A 15112-nucleotide genomic window follows, 5' to 3' on the forward strand; every position below is an offset into this window, starting at 1 on the left:
CATAGTTCCGGTAGGTGACGTCATGGACAACCATCTTTGTAGTGTTTTGACATAGCGGGGTCCTGCGATTTTCGTTGTGGTTCCTGGGAGGAACGGTGGTGACCCGGAGGTCTGCCGGCGGGCGCATTTTTTTTCTCGTGCAGCAGACCTTAGGCTCAGTAGCATGGCACAGCAGCCAACAAGCAGTGCGCTACGGGCCCTGGGCTTAGAGTTCAAGAGCCTCCAGGAAGAGCCCGTTGAAGGCTTTCGAGTAAAACTGGTCAATGATGACAATCTGTTCGAATGGGAAGTGGCTATCTTCGGGCCGCCCAACACGCTCTACGAGGGCGGATATTTCAAGGTGAGCTTTACCGCGACCGCGAAGCCGCCAGCGGATCTTGCTTCACCAGCGATAGCTACCGAGTAGGCCTACCCTCGGTGCATCACGCGCCTCTATTTTTGGATAGCGCATTTTTATTTTCTTTTAGAGCCTCATGAGGTGGGCTTCTGTCAGCTGTGCGGGGCTGAATGATCTAGAGACATCGCTGCAGCCAGCCGTAGGAGCACTGTGCGCTGGCAGATCGCCTAGTATCTTGTAGGGCTTTGTTACAGTGTACTAGAATAGCTTTGTCTAGATGAGTGGTGAAAAATGCAAGCAGCAGCGCGCATCTAACAAGGCTCGGGGATGTGAGTGAAGAAATAATTGTCGATCGATCCGCAGGCACACATGAAGTTCCCCCCAGACTACCCGTACTCTCCGCCAACGGTGCGCTTCCTCACCAAAGTTTGGCACCCCAACGTCTACGAGGTAAGTGCCATCATAACTGTATGTATTACTTGCAACAACTCCGCTTTGGCTCATTGGCCAAGGTGTCGCGCTAGTGAGCACGAGCTAGAGGTCTTCGATTTACGCCCGGAGCGGCCGTTTTCGCTGCACGTTAAATGATCTCCGGTCGGTCTAAATGATCGTTGCCCTCTTATAGTGCTCGCCTCACAGTCTAGGGGTAGCCTCGGCGTGTAAAACCGCAGTTAAATTTTTCTTTTGCTGCCGGTCGAAGTATTTGGGAGGTTGGACTCGTTTACCCAACAGAACTGCAAGCTAGGGTAGCTATTTCATAGACTGCGTCTATTCTCAAAACAACCGTGAGAATTACTTCCGGGAAATTCTTACGGCGGTTTCCATAAAAGCTGGCTAGCCTAAAATTCGCTAATAATATTACCTTGCAACGTAACTTTACGTAACCTCACCGAACCTAACGTAACATAACCTACTCTACCCAAAGTATTCTACCATACCTAACGGATCGTAACCTACCCTAATCCAGCCAAACTGCAATAAACCTAGCCTAACCCAGCCTTACCGCACAGAACACAAGCTATATTAATCCAACCCCTTCTGGAGTCATGGATCGCTTGATATAGTAATAGTAATAACCAGAGCAAAAAGAAAACTCAAGTCATGGTGAGTAAAAACTTCAAAAACGACGAAAGCTAAAAAAAAAAAACTTCCCCTTGCCGCACTTGAACCTGCGCCTTCACGTTTAAAAGCAGGTGCTATACCAAAGCGCCACAGCAACAACTGCAGCAAAGAGTCCTCGGGGATTATTTGTCCCAGAGAATCTCTGGGTAGCGTGTTTAGCCAATCAGAGGCGACTGCCGTGAGAAATTTCTGATGGTAATGCTCACGGTTGCCATGATAATGGACATAGCTTTTTTCATAGCGGCACAGCCCTTGGTCGTTCTTTCAATCTACTCATGCTGTCTGTCCCCTTTACTTTGAAGTTGACACAATGAGTCTATTCGAAGATCACGGGGTTGCAGTCTTTTGTTGCCTCTGTAGTTGCTGTTAACTACCCCTGGCTCTATTTATAGTCCAACATATAAATTGGAATATCTAAGCAGGGCATCTTTTATTTTGCTTGCTTTGACTATGTTTATTATGTCTTGTCAGTTTGTACAATATTATTCAAGGGGATTTCTTTTAATGACCTCATCTTTTGTTGTGTACGCTACCTGTCTGTAAGCATCATGTTGCCTTTTATGAGTTTCGCAAGCCTGTAAGATTCTCACATTAGGAGTAAGGCAAGGCATGTTCATTGCCAGTTATAAAGCAGGCGTCAAGTGTTTGAGACATTTGGTCTTCTCGGGATGTTCAAGTGGTTCTTTTTCCCACAGAATGGGGACCTTTGCATTTCCATTCTCCACCCACCCATCGACGACCCGCAGAGTGGCGAGCTGCCTTGCGAGCGTTGGAATCCCACGCAAAACGTCAGGCAAGTTCTTGCAACTGGAAAGTGAAGTTGCTGGTTTCTCGTACACCTCTTACGGTTTGTTTTAAAAGGAGCACGTACTATGCTGACTTTGTGGAAGCAAATCTCGTGCAAAATTTTTCGCCATATCCGCTGTATCGGCTCGCTGGTTCTGCGCAGGGGTCTTGCAATATGAGGGTTCAGGGATCTGCTGCAGAATTGATCATCTAACCTTGTAACTTGTTCGCGTGAAGTCTGACCTGCCGGCGTCACAAGTTGCATTCACTCTTATCCTGGTTCCTGCTCTAGAGCACAATTTAAAGTGCTCCCCAAGTTGAAGCAACACTAAGCAGTATCAAAGGTACATGTATCTTAGGTATCTTTTAACTGATTTATTTATTTCCATCAATCAGCACCTCCCTTTAAAAAAATAACGAAGTACTGGCATCTCATCTCTAATGTTGTATTTTAAAGATATGTGGTAGGTACTTCAATTTAAAAATTGCCCCAGGGATTCAAAGTTTGCTAGTTTAGCTTTTACAGGGGTGAAATAATGTTGCCTATTGGTTGCATGGAGGAAGAATTGTGCTACTCCACCCTTTGAAGGTGGTCGGAAAGTGAAGCTGTAAAAGACGCCCACATCGATTACCCATGAGACGTCACTTCAATTCACACACGCGGCTCTACAAAGAGTGAAACCAGAACCAGAGACGAGTGAAATGTTTATTACTGCAGAGAGACATTTTTGCTAAGGTTAAATCAGTGCTCGATTCATGAACGGTGGTTGGTTGAGTTGTATTGGTGAAGCACATCACTGGAAACTGTTTCTATAAAATTAAAGGAAGCTCAAGCCTGGTGTTAGACGATCTCACTTCTCCTCCGTCTCTGCCGCCGCCCACGGAGGTGATGAGATTGGCGGCAGAGACGGAGAAGTGAGATGCTGTGCATTGTTTATAACTCCTGGCGCACGCGCACGGCCGCTACACGTGCCGTGGGTGGGGAGCGCACAGCGGCGCAACAGGTTGCCTGATGCTATCATGTGGCATTCAGCGAGAACGCAGGGGGTAAATCCGCAGACGTGCTCGGTGAGTGCACCGTTAGTCTCCCCCGTCTCGTTTTGGGCTCGTAGCTCGGTCGGTAAGACAACGAGCTCTCTCTCCGCTTCTCTATTCGCTCCAGGTTTGATTCCTTGCGGTGCCAGCAACTTCTTTTATTTGTTCGCGGGAGTTTTCTGTTGATACCAATAATCGCGAAAGAACCCTTGGCGGGGGTAGAGGTAAAAAGCTTCGCTTTAACCAGATGTACAGTCCACGCTCACCTTTTGTCTGAATGCTGGTTGCAACAGGATGTACATGCAGTTCCAGTATTGGGCTGTGTGGACGCATCGCTGCCATCTTGCCCACCTGCTCTGATCTGACTTTTTTTTTTGTTGTTGTTGTTACGGGCAGCAAACAAGAATGCCCTGTGCATGAAATTTCGGTGTTCATTACAGAACTCCACGTAGTTGGAAAAAAGCGTGGTGAATAAGGGCTGCTTTACACTTGCTGCCCGCTGTGAGATTTCGAGCTTCATGTCTGCAACACCACCAATCGTGTCTACAATGTTGTGGGAAACATGAAAGATATGACTGAACAAGCGCAGAAGTGGTGCAGCCATCTTCTGTGCCAGATTAGCAGTTGGCTTTCCCTAATACGGCTGTGGCAGCACTATCAAAGCATGCTTCACGGAGGAAGAAACGCGACGGGGGAAACTTCTTTTCCTGGGGCAGCATAAGCAGCATCTGTTAGCAGAGAAGAAGAGCGGGCACTGTGATCGGTATTCCGTAGGGCATTCGAAACATTATGTTGCCGCTGAAATTACGCCCATCAGTTGCAGGCTCCTTCGTCGTCGCAGCTGTGACGCTTTGTAGTCAGCATTAGTTGTCATTATGACGTCATCTGGTCGCTGGCCCGCACCCGCTGCACTGGATGTTTTGCTTCCTATATACATCCTTCCCCTGTGGCACGGTCAAACAATAAATACTCTGCAGAACACCGAGTGACATGAAAGTGCTGACAGGGCTTGTTGTCTTAGTTGCAAAGTTTCAACTGTGAGCCCTTGTTTCTCTCGGTTTTAGGGAAGATGAAATCGAATTGGCAAGAGTTGAGTCTACAAGACCACAACGCAGCATTGCACATTCCTTATGATCTTAATTTTGTCTGCTTTTAATGGCCCCACTGGTGGTACTTGTTTGCTGGGGTTTGTGAGATACAATACCGCAAACATTTATGTTTCAATACGTTTGATTGGAAAAAGGAAATATGGACTGAGTTGTGAATTCTGCGTGTGCCAATTGCCAAATTTCAGCGGTTGAATTGGGTGGTTGCCATTGCCTGCTGTGTTGCAGCCCGGCTTTTTTCCCACTATTGCCGTCTCAGATGCGAGGCCACTTGGCTCTGAACCTCTGCATGTGGTCAAGCATCGTGCATACGTTGTGCTGGTTTTGTGACGTGCCTGAGAGTGGGGAACGTTGGGTGCCCCTGCCACAGGACCATCCTACTCAGCGTCATCTCACTGCTCAACGAGCCCAACACATTCTCTCCAGCCAATGTGGATGCCTCTGTGATGTATCGCCGCTGGAAAGACTCCAAGGGCGTAGACAAGGAGTACGAGAACATCATACGGTGAGGTGCCCCAATGCTTCTCGTGGGCTGGACCCACTGAGTTGTACTGTGAGACAAGGCAGAAAGCATGTTTCGGATAACGCTGCTTCCAGGGTGCCGTCCAACGGCAGCCCTGATGGAGTGCGCGTTGCTCCAGGCTCATCTGTTTTTGCTCAGCAGGTCGCTTAGCTCTCCTTGTGAGAACGTTTTTGTGACTGAACATTCACACTATCTGTATACATGGTGTCACAGCGCTCAAACCTTGCAGTGGTAGGAGGCAGTCGGTGTTGGCATGCCTTGTGGTGCAGTTATACAACATGCACCTGCAATGTGATAGTCGCTATGTTTTTGTGTTTTTGAGAGCATGAAAAACGCGTCGGCTTAAAAGAGGATTTAGAAAGGACAACAGACAAAAAAATAAGGATGTTAAAAGACTATAAACCAATGCAGTTGGACTTCATGGCAACTGTAAGTGAGGACACAAACAAGGTGGCAGTAGTAATTGTTGTTTGCTCTGCATTAGAAACACAACTGAATCTAGTGAAACTTATTTTAACCATATCTGCTATGGCGTAATCTTCGACAGAGACTATCTGGGTTAACTGTATGCCGGCTGTACGCGTGCTTGCAAATGCTTTTGGTCGCTGGTGGTATAACGCTGAGTATGAACACTGTCGGATACCACTCAACGCTTTGCTTTGTGTTCATTTATTTTTTAAGTGACTGTGAAGGCACCACACCGCCTTGCTTTATACAGTGTTTGGAGTTCATGCCCTATTACAATTTCGTTCAATGGGAGGCATTGCTGCTGTCATTAGAGAATGTGGGCCTGAAAGGATGGTTGTCAGGATACCTGCTTTCTCCGCCATACTGTTGGGTATGAATACCCAAGAAAGTCCGACGTAGAATAGGCGGACTTTTTTTTTTTTGGCAAGATCACTACGTCGACTTGGAGCAAAACCACTTGTGAGAACTTGTACAGAAGGCTTGCAGGTAGTGCGATTACTTTCAACTAGAAGTGCAAAAATCCACTTCTCAACAAATAACTTTCTCTGGACTGGTCAGTCTCAAGGAAAAGAACATGCTTGTTTAATTGAAAACTTAAAATTGCAGGATGGTAATTTCATGTCTTTTTTTTTTTTTTTTTTTTTTTTTTTAAACAGCTCTTGGTGCCACGTTGTCTGCTTGTTGTCACTGCCAGTGCTATGGAGGGAGCACCATTGCTTCATGCCAGTGATGATGCAGCTAACATCACCTTGTAATGGGAGCTCGCTTGCTGTCACACCACAGCCATTAAAAGTTAAACTGTGGTCAAGGTTTTTTTTTAATTGGAAGACAGCACTCTGGACTCGTCAGTTCTGGCAGAGACATAGCAGCTACTTGGTGGGCTCACTGCAAGAGTCTTTGGTATGCGCATGCATGACGAGCAAATCATTTTTGTGTTGTGCAACCTGCTCATGAGTGCCAGTCACTTAGCAGTGCTGCTGTCACAGAAGAGGAAACAGCCTATGCAGATTGATTACTAAGAAGTAAGGCGTCATTATTTTTTTCCTAGTGTAATTTGCTGCTCGTGGAACTTGCAACTATGAAATTTTCCTTGACAACCAATTTTTCTGCCTGGCCCGTGAATTATGTTGTACCGGGGTTCAGCCGTATCGCTGTTTAAACCAGCAGGAACAGTTCTGTTAGTAGTTTGCTTTTTATATTTTTGAGAATAGCACATTCAAGCCACTTTTTCGTAGCACTCAGCAGCAACTGGACTTGGGTTTGTGCCCCTACAAATGCTTTTACAAGCAAAGGCTGAACCCAGATGCTGACTGGAAGGTGCTGCTAATGTGTATGGCAGGCTTTTTGTTAGCTCTGCAGAATGAATAGCCTCGTTGCCTTAGTGCTGCAAAGCTGCATGTTGCCCCTGCCTCTGTTTCACTTGGCACCCCAGCCAGAGACACTGTTCTCGGGGTTCATGCTTGTGCTTGAACAACTCCTTGTTCGGTGCATTCACCTAAGATCAGGCATAGCGTGTGGGAAGAGCCATTGTGCGGAAACGTATGAGGCTGCCCTTGCATGCACAGTACCGACGGTGAACGCCAAGTTTTTGAGTGTCTTATTATGGGCGATTTCACCTGAAGCCTTCGTTTCACTTTGCACTGAAAGAGGGCCAGCCGGATCACGGTTGTTAATTGCCACTGTCTACAGCACGAAGTCAAAACTACGGGACCGATACGACGGTACAACAAAAGAAAGTTAAGGTGCAACCGGCCTTCAAAAGAAAACTAACAATAAAGCAGTGGCAGTACAATTTAATCATTACTGCCACTGATGTCCTATGATAGTGCATGACAACATGCTGGCTCCTGTGGCACGCATAAAAAAGGTAAGTAGTGTCGTACACTGCTATTGAGCTGGGAATCCCTGTTCATGAGTGAAGCCTATACTTGTGAAGACTGGGCGGCTGGACTAATGTCTCCCTCCTCTCCTCCTCACCCCCTCTCCCAAATTGTGGCCGGTGGGGAAAACCACAGGAAGCAGGTGTCGGCCACCAGGCTGGAAGCGGACCGTGACAATGTGACTGTGCCCACCACCATTGATGAGTACTGTGTCAAGCACCGGCAAAAAGTGGCCGATGACTCGGCCATGTCGGCCGAGGCGGACATGACAGACTTCTACGACGACGACTACGACGACGACCTGGAGGACGACGAGGAGGATGAAGAAGCGGATGAGGAAGAAGATGCGGGCGGCCGGGGCGACGGCCTGCAGGTTGCCCGGCGCAGCACTGGGCCTCCGCATTACAAGGATGACGACGACTCGGGCAATGGCGAATCCTGATTGGCCCGCCACCCAGCACCCACAACAACGACCTGATGGCGCCGCTGGCCCGCCAGGGTGGTGACGCCGGTGCCGTGGAGGAGCAGCAGCGGGTCTCTTCAGGGATGACGTGTCCTTTTGTTCTTTTGGCGGGACTGGGGTTGCACTTGTGGCTGGTGTCATTTAAGTGCGACTGTCGCTCATCGTGTCTGTCGGCCCCCTGATTTTTGTGCTGTCTGGTTTTAATTTCCATGCCTCAGTACTTGTGGCACGCTGCGTTTACTGCAGGGTTGTGTTATCATCGCTTTGACAATGTCCGGATGTCAGTTGGGCCAGCCTCGCCACTTTCCATTCAATGCCACGACGTCCATTGATCACGACCGCAGGACTCGCCAGGTTTTTGCCATTTTACTTTTTCTTGCTCTTCTCGTTCTCCTTGCATCAGAATGTTTTTTGAGAAATATTTAAGGACTATTTATAGGCATGGCACTACGCCTGTGTGTGCAAGTTCTGGCCAGAGTGTTCCGTTACCCCGTTTGCGGCATTTCTTTCTTCCCACCCAAAGTGGAGCATCTTCCGAGTGTTTGCTGCCATCTTTGCGCGCACACTGTCGGTGTGCGTGATGTGGGAAGTGTTGAGCTCGCTACTACAAGTTTCGTGAAGATGCGCCTGGACGCAGTGACTTAAGAAATAAAGTGGTGAACGATGTGCCTATTGTCTTCCTTTGCTCATTATTTTCCCTGGTGTTCAATACACCCGGTAGAGGTGCAGGCCCATTGGGCACACTCTAGAGCTGCAGTGCAAGGTGTCTTCTTGGAAGCAGTCTTGCATTAGTTGCCTTGCGACGTGTATTTTTACTCATTTTTCGCAACCATGGCAGCTGGGTGGAAATGCTTGAAGTGCAATCTTCTTCGTTTAGCGTTGGCAACTAGCGTTGTGTAGTTGCGCAAACGGCACTCTGTGGCCAGTGCTTTGGAACAACCCAATGCTGCGGTATTGCCTTGCTGCTGCTATTCACAGTACAGTGTCTCCCAGTGAGCCATCCCCAAGTAATGGTGCTGTTGCGTTGGCAATTTACATTCTGCAGCTGATATGATGCAGCAAATTCTGCCTTTTGATTTAGCCATTCCTTGGCCTGGCAACACACGCAAGGGTCCACTGCAAGTGCAGTGATACGATTGCTGCCCCAAGCACACCTAAGTGCACATCCTGCTACCTTTTAAGTGGTCTGCGCAAAACCTTTGTTTTGGGACTTAACCACCCATGAAATTGAGCATCATTCATCACATGCAGCCCTTGCTTTCTGCGTATAATGGAAAGAAAGGTTGGGAAAGCTAAAAACGTAGCAGTTACAGACCCAAGAAACAAGTAATGTCGTCTGTCTCCTTCTTTCAGTTCAGCTGTACCTTGTGCTAGCTTAGAAAAGTGGTCTAATTCCGCGTGTTACTAAGACGGTTATGTCTACTCAACAGCCCCTTGCAGTCCCTTCATGCAATAAGCTTGTTAACCAATTTCCTTCAACATGTCACTTTTGAGTATTGAGCGCACGCTTGCTCGTAAAGGAGGAAAGTAGATAACTTCACACATAAATATCTGAAATAGATCGCGAAACAGCATCTCGAAACAGCAATGGCTCGATTGATTGTAGGGTTTAATGCACCTGTGCAACACAGGCGATGAGGCACGCCATAGTGGAGGGCTCCAGATTAATTTTGACCACCTGGGGATCTGTAACGAGCAATGGCTTTATTGTTTCAGTGCTTGGTTGATGGGACAGATACACGTGGTTATTCCCGGCCGCGGCGGCCGCTTTTCTGATGGAGGCGAAAAGCAAAAACGCCCGTGTGTACGAGATTTCGGCGCACGTTAAAGATCCCCAGGTGGTCGAAATTAATCCGGAGCCCTCCACTACGGCGCGCCTCATCGCCTGCGCTGCGTCGGCGCGTTAAACCCTACAATCAATCAATACACGTGGTCATAGAAATTAACTGGGATCTCGCAGCGGTAAAAGCGAAATGTGATTGTGATGGCCTTGAGTTAAGCAGACTACGGAGACGCCATAACCTGATTTTCACTGCCCCAGGGATTGCGTGGCCAAGAGCCGCTTAGAGGCTGAGAAAGATGGCGTGCGGATCCCAGTGACTGTGGATGACTATATCAAGCTGCCACCAAAGCCGATTGAAGGCTCGACAGACCTCAGCGACTCCTTCAGCGGCAGTGCAGATGACTGTGACGACGACGACGACGACTGAGCCTGGCACTTTTAACCGACCGTATTAAAATGGCATAGCACTGGCCACCCTTGTGAGGAGGTCTTAAGAAAATGTAAGTAACTCTCGACTCGTGCCAAAAAATGGCTCTGTGACCATGTCGTCGTCGGTACCAGCCCAGTAACGCAACTCTCAAGATGACCCGGTTGCAATGGCATGGGACAGTTCTGCAGGCCAACTACCCCGCTGCTGCTGACGTTTTGGCATAATTTATGATGGGTGCAGCCTGTATTACGGAAGATGCCTTCTCATTTGTTGAGGCGCACCGGGGCCTGTTTTGTGGCTGGAGCTTGACCTGTAGTTGGTTGAGGGTGTAGTCGCCGCGCAAAAGGTGGCAGAGTCTTGCACGTATAAGAGTAGTGGGTCCCAGCATAAGCTTAAATTCAAAGCCGCTGTGAAAAATGACATTGCTACTTAATCTCGCATGTTGCCATTATAGAACCTGCTGGCAGATGTGCTGTTAGGCTTAACAATTAGTTTTCTGCAAGCTATTGGCTACCAGCATGACTACTGTGCTGCACGTGGAGCTGATGTGCCCTTCTGGCTAATCTCGTCATTCCAATGTTCATTTACACCTGTGGCATTTGCACTTTGCTACACACCTATGGCATTTGCACTTTGCTACCTTTTGTTCTGTCGTCTTTCGTTCTCTTCCGCGTATACCCTGTGCATTGGTGATGTACATAAAGTGGGCGGGGTTTGCCAAAAATAGCTATGCTTTTAAAAATAATAGTACACCAGGTGTAAGCGACTTCCGGTGGGCTTGCAAATATGAAACTAAGCTCTTCAGATGCATTTAGGATGTCTTGTAGCTGTATTGGGTAGCCCATGCAGTTCTTATTTTAGTAGGCATGTACAAATAGATATTTGCTTTTGAAGTGAATACAAAGTGAATAGGGATTGTCCATACAGTTGCAAATTGAAGCGAATTTCTTGCAGTTGCCAAAACCAAAACTTTCAATTATTTAGGTAAGCTTCAGTCACCAGGACAGTAAAACAAAATTGTCTGAGTTAAGAGCTTTGCAAGAGCCTTTTCTATGGCGTAAAACCAATGCCACAAAAATAAATAAGTGAACATTTAGCATAATTGGTGTTTAGTAGACAACTTCCACCTATGTACTGTAAGTAATGAATCGACGTATATTACTGTTACAATTTTTATTACATTTACTATTTTATTGCCATTTTTAGTGTTATTTCAGTTCATTAATATTATTATTACTATTGGACAAACTAATTATCACACTTCCCTTCATTGCAAATATTGGTATCACAAACATTCATTGAAATTGTATTGAGGAAATGGCACATGAAACATGTATGTACTGCAGTGAAAATTGGGCCCGGTTTATATAACCTCGGAGTTTTGCACCACACTCACTTGCATGGTGGTACAACAGCCTTTGTGCATAGGCTCCACTTTTAGTACTGACAATGCATAAGTTATATTTTTGAGCAGCTGCACAGCAAATGTTCACATGTACGCATGCTGCATGATAACTTGAAGAAGGAATCCATAAAGGGCACACTCTCACCGATAGTTTCATTCCCAGCGTTCCATGTCCTGACGTTTCACGCCCAAAATTTCGAGATTGGTTCCGTCGAGGGCATTTTATCCCCGGATTTAAATGCAGGTTCCGAGAAGAGCGTGCAACAAGGACCGAGCGCCAAGGCCAGTTGAGCCTTCCGTGTAGAACGTCTGCAACCATTGCCCCATGGCGTACCTTTGCACAGAGAGGGAAAATTTGTTATGGCGTCGCATATGTACAAACTTTGAAAAGTTTATCATCCTTCTCAATGGCCTCTATAAAAAAAAAACTTATAAAGCTAACAAAACTTGTCCACCATTTCATGAAAAAAAAAAAGAAAGTGGTTGTGCACAGCTGTGCATAGGCTTTCTTAGAGAGTTGTTTGAGTCCGCTTTTGCAAGACCACATGATCAGCAATTGTCGCAGGCGACGAAACCGGTGCACCCAATCCTTGCATAATTTAGCTGCATAGGCAGCAGCAGCCCAAATTGCCAGTGGCTCTTGCTTGTTGACGCAGGTGAACCTTGGGGAAATCTGTTGCCACTGTTGAACAAGGCAGCCAGCGTGTTCGGGTTGTGGTCGTAAAAAAAAGTGCTGCGCAGCCACCACATAGTTCATTGTAAAGAACTTATTTTTCTTGTGCTTTCAGTGGAGATAATCTCATAGTTAATATGGGAAGTAATTCCCTATACCTGAGTTGATCAGAACAAGTCTTAAGAGATTGTAGTCAATGTCCGCATTTTCAGACTTCGAAAATATCGGAAGTTTTAAAATGCAGCTGTTTTATCCAACCCCTAACTGAATGTCGGATTATTTAGTGATTATTCACTTTGGTATATGAAGGTATTGAGTGTTGGCACGCTCTCGTATTTTAGTGTCTGTATCGAGATTTCCGACACCTCATCAATATTTTCCCAGATGCGTTGTGCTTTAATTGATCAAGTGACAATGCCCCGCTGACGTGGAGAGCCAACAGCTGTGCATTTGTAACTTTCCTATGGCACGTACCATTATTCTTGTTGTACAATCAGCGTGCCATTTCTCTCCTTGCCTGCCTGTGCGGTGGCTCACTACAAAATTTAAAAACTGCATGAATGCCAGCTTTTATTTGTTGCAAAGAAAAAATTGCATAGCAGGGGGGCCAAGTCCAGGATGGGCTTATGTATTAGCTCCCACCGACTTAACTGCATGTATTTCTCTGACTGCGTAGCCAAGTTCCTGGTCTTGTGTAAGAAGTGCAGTTGCTAGCTTTTTTGAAGAGCTTGCTGATCTGGACGTTAGTCTACCATGGGCAACAGTAGATGCTTTGCAGAATGGCCATATCACACCCTAGAATTCAGCGTAGATTGTAAGCTTGCCATGCGCAACACCGTGTTTATCTTACTGTTCTGCATGATTTGGGTATCAAGAAACTAGTTTTAGGAACACAGCAGCGTACTAATACCATTGAGGATTATTTATTGCCAACACTTGGAAACAATGAGAAGATATACTGTGTTCAAAAACGGTGCACACCGCAGCACTCACTGAGCAGTGACCCTGAAGAGTGCACAAGAGCTGGCCTACATTGATAGATCGCAGTGCCAAGGCCGTCAATATATCCTACGGTAGCAGCAGTTGTTTAAAAATGCAGAAAATGCAATAATCATAAAGATCGGTACCACCACACCATGCGCCTTTCCACACTGATTTGTGGCATCGCAAATTGTGGATGGGAAATAGCGAGTGGCAAAGCTTGTTTACGTAAGCGTTTCTCAGAAAAGAACGGAATGGCAAGGGCATGCAGAATAAATATATGTGGAAGCCTTCGTTGATTGCAAGTTTTTGAAACCCTGGGACTTCAGTTCTCTATACCAAACAGTCTGGCTCGCTACCATGGTGGCAAGCTTGGCTTCAAGTTTGATTTCAATAAAATGTTTTAAGTGCAGCCAAACATTTTGTGGAGGTCAATGTGAAAGCTACCTTTGTTTCTTTGTAGCAGCAGCAGCAAAATTCAATATTATTTGTGCAATCAATCACGCGTAAAAGCTGACTCAGCATCACTGATTGCAACTCTGGCCAACAGCACATGTATTTTCAACACCTCTTCCAATGTGGCAGCAGCTCGCAGGCTTTCTTGTGTCACTAGTGCTTGTCCAGTACTTGCTGGAATGTATTGGGTCGTGTGTTATGTCGAAAAAAATTTAGAGCGAACTGGGAGCGATATGTCACTCGAAGGAAAAAAAAGCGCAAAAACACAACATAAAAATGCAGGACAACACAGATGCGCATCTGTGTCATCGTTCGTTTTTGTGTCGTGTTTTTAGCGCTCATCTTTCTATGCACCAACTAGCCTAACAACATACTTTACTGAAGCAATGTCAGTTGGGATTGTTTATTCCTAAGCAAGCTAAGCGTTGCTTGTCATTGGAGTAGGACAAAAGCTGAAGAAGCATTGGCATTTGCAATTTTTTAGTTAAAAAAAGACTATGTACCCTTTGGTGTTTCTCTTTAGCCAAATTTGGTGAGAACACATTTCGTCCGACGGAGGACCAACGAACTTGCGGAACTAACTAACGAACTGATACATAAAGCTGGGTGCCATGTCTTACACCCGTGCCACATGTACACAAAAAATGACATCAAGCACTTGATGCCTCAAGTTTTAATGCCATTAACTCGCTGCTACACGCAAAAATCTAATGCCGTTCGCTCTAATGTCATTTTTGGTTGAAGGAGTTTCACACAACTCATTCGCCTTCACGAATGCCTGAAATCTGCCTACTCTTGAATGCGATGATTACAAATGAAACCAACAAAACTCTCAGCACCAGAGTGCTGATGCGAAAACGTAGCTTAACTTCGAAATAAAACAATTTTTTTGCACCCTCTTGGTGGTGAAGTTCTGAAGAAGACAAAGTTCACTAAAAAATTCCCCGCATTTCCCCGAGGGGAAGAATGTGAAAGTGCGAATGCACGAGTTGAATTTGCGCGGTTCGGTAATGTTCAAGAAAGAGAGATCACACACACACACACAACTACAAAGAAAGAAAGATGCATTTATTCACAGACACCTATTTGTGTTGTCGTTGTACTTGATTGCTAGAGCGGATCTCAGCTTTGAAATTTCGTGTCAGTACTCCTTTAAGCGGGTGCATTAGCCCTTCTCACGCCCGATTCTTGGCCAATCCCCCACGTGGGTATGTGCCATGTCAGCGGCCAGGCAGCGCGCGCCCATCTCCCCCCATTGCCAAGGAAGACTAGGAGCGCGCGCACCCGCAGCTGTTGCTATGCGGACGGCGGCGGACGCTTCAGGCTCACTTAAGAAGTGCATTCGCACTTAAAAAAGCGGCAAAAAGCAAAACATGTTACTCATCGTTTTGCATTTTTCGGTTTTGGCACGTTTTGGCTACCGCTGGCAGGCGAGGGCAGCTGCTCAAGCCACTTTTAGAAACGGGTCGCATCATTTTTTAGAAAACACTGTTTCTCATACAATTTTTTTATTGTTCGGAAGTCACTAAACAGAATTTGCTTTTTGTCCTTACCCAGAGCCGTGAGTTGTTTATATACGGTATACCTGTTGCGGGAGCACCAGCTGGCAAGGTAATAAATGGTTTAATCTAGATGCTGTAGTAAAACTAAGTCGCAACGTAAAT

At 46.3% G+C, this 15112-nt stretch overlaps 1 protein-coding gene across 1 annotated transcript; it reads left to right on the forward strand.

Annotated features, from left to right (window-relative positions):
• The first annotated feature begins 9 nt into the window (after positions 1-9).
• LOC144170527 (ubiquitin-conjugating enzyme E2 R2) lies at positions 10-8388 on the forward strand. Its single transcript, XM_077700383.1, has 5 exons — positions 10-340; positions 701-787; positions 2155-2252; positions 4757-4891; positions 7393-8388. Exons 1-5 carry the CDS (start codon positions 164-166, stop codon positions 7697-7699), a joined length of 804 nt encoding a protein of 267 aa, XP_077556509.1. The 5' UTR covers positions 10-163; the 3' UTR covers positions 7700-8388.
• The last annotated feature ends 6724 nt before the right edge of the window (positions 8389-15112 follow it).

The sequence above is a fragment of the Haemaphysalis longicornis genome, unplaced genomic scaffold, assembly GCF_048455015.1.
Source record: "Haemaphysalis longicornis isolate Haplotype H1 unplaced genomic scaffold, Haemaphysalis longicornis Haplotype H1 scaffold_2, whole genome shotgun sequence".
In the NCBI taxonomy this organism is placed as follows: Eukaryota; Metazoa; Arthropoda; class Arachnida; order Ixodida; family Ixodidae; genus Haemaphysalis; species Haemaphysalis longicornis.

What these genes read in the sequence shown, in the direction of transcription:
- LOC144170527 (XM_077700383.1), top strand. Translation starts at nt 164, where the DNA reads ATGGCACAGCAGCCAACAAGCAGTGCGCTACGGGCCCTGGGCTTAGAG. An exon ending in ACGAGGGCGGATATTTCAAG is followed by an intron (nt 341 to 700) that starts GTGAGCTTTACC and finishes ATCGATCCGCAG; the next exon opens with GCACACATGAAGTTCCCCCC. An exon ending in GGCACCCCAACGTCTACGAG is followed by an intron (nt 788 to 2,154) that starts GTAAGTGCCATC and finishes TTTTTCCCACAG; the next exon opens with AATGGGGACCTTTGCATTTC.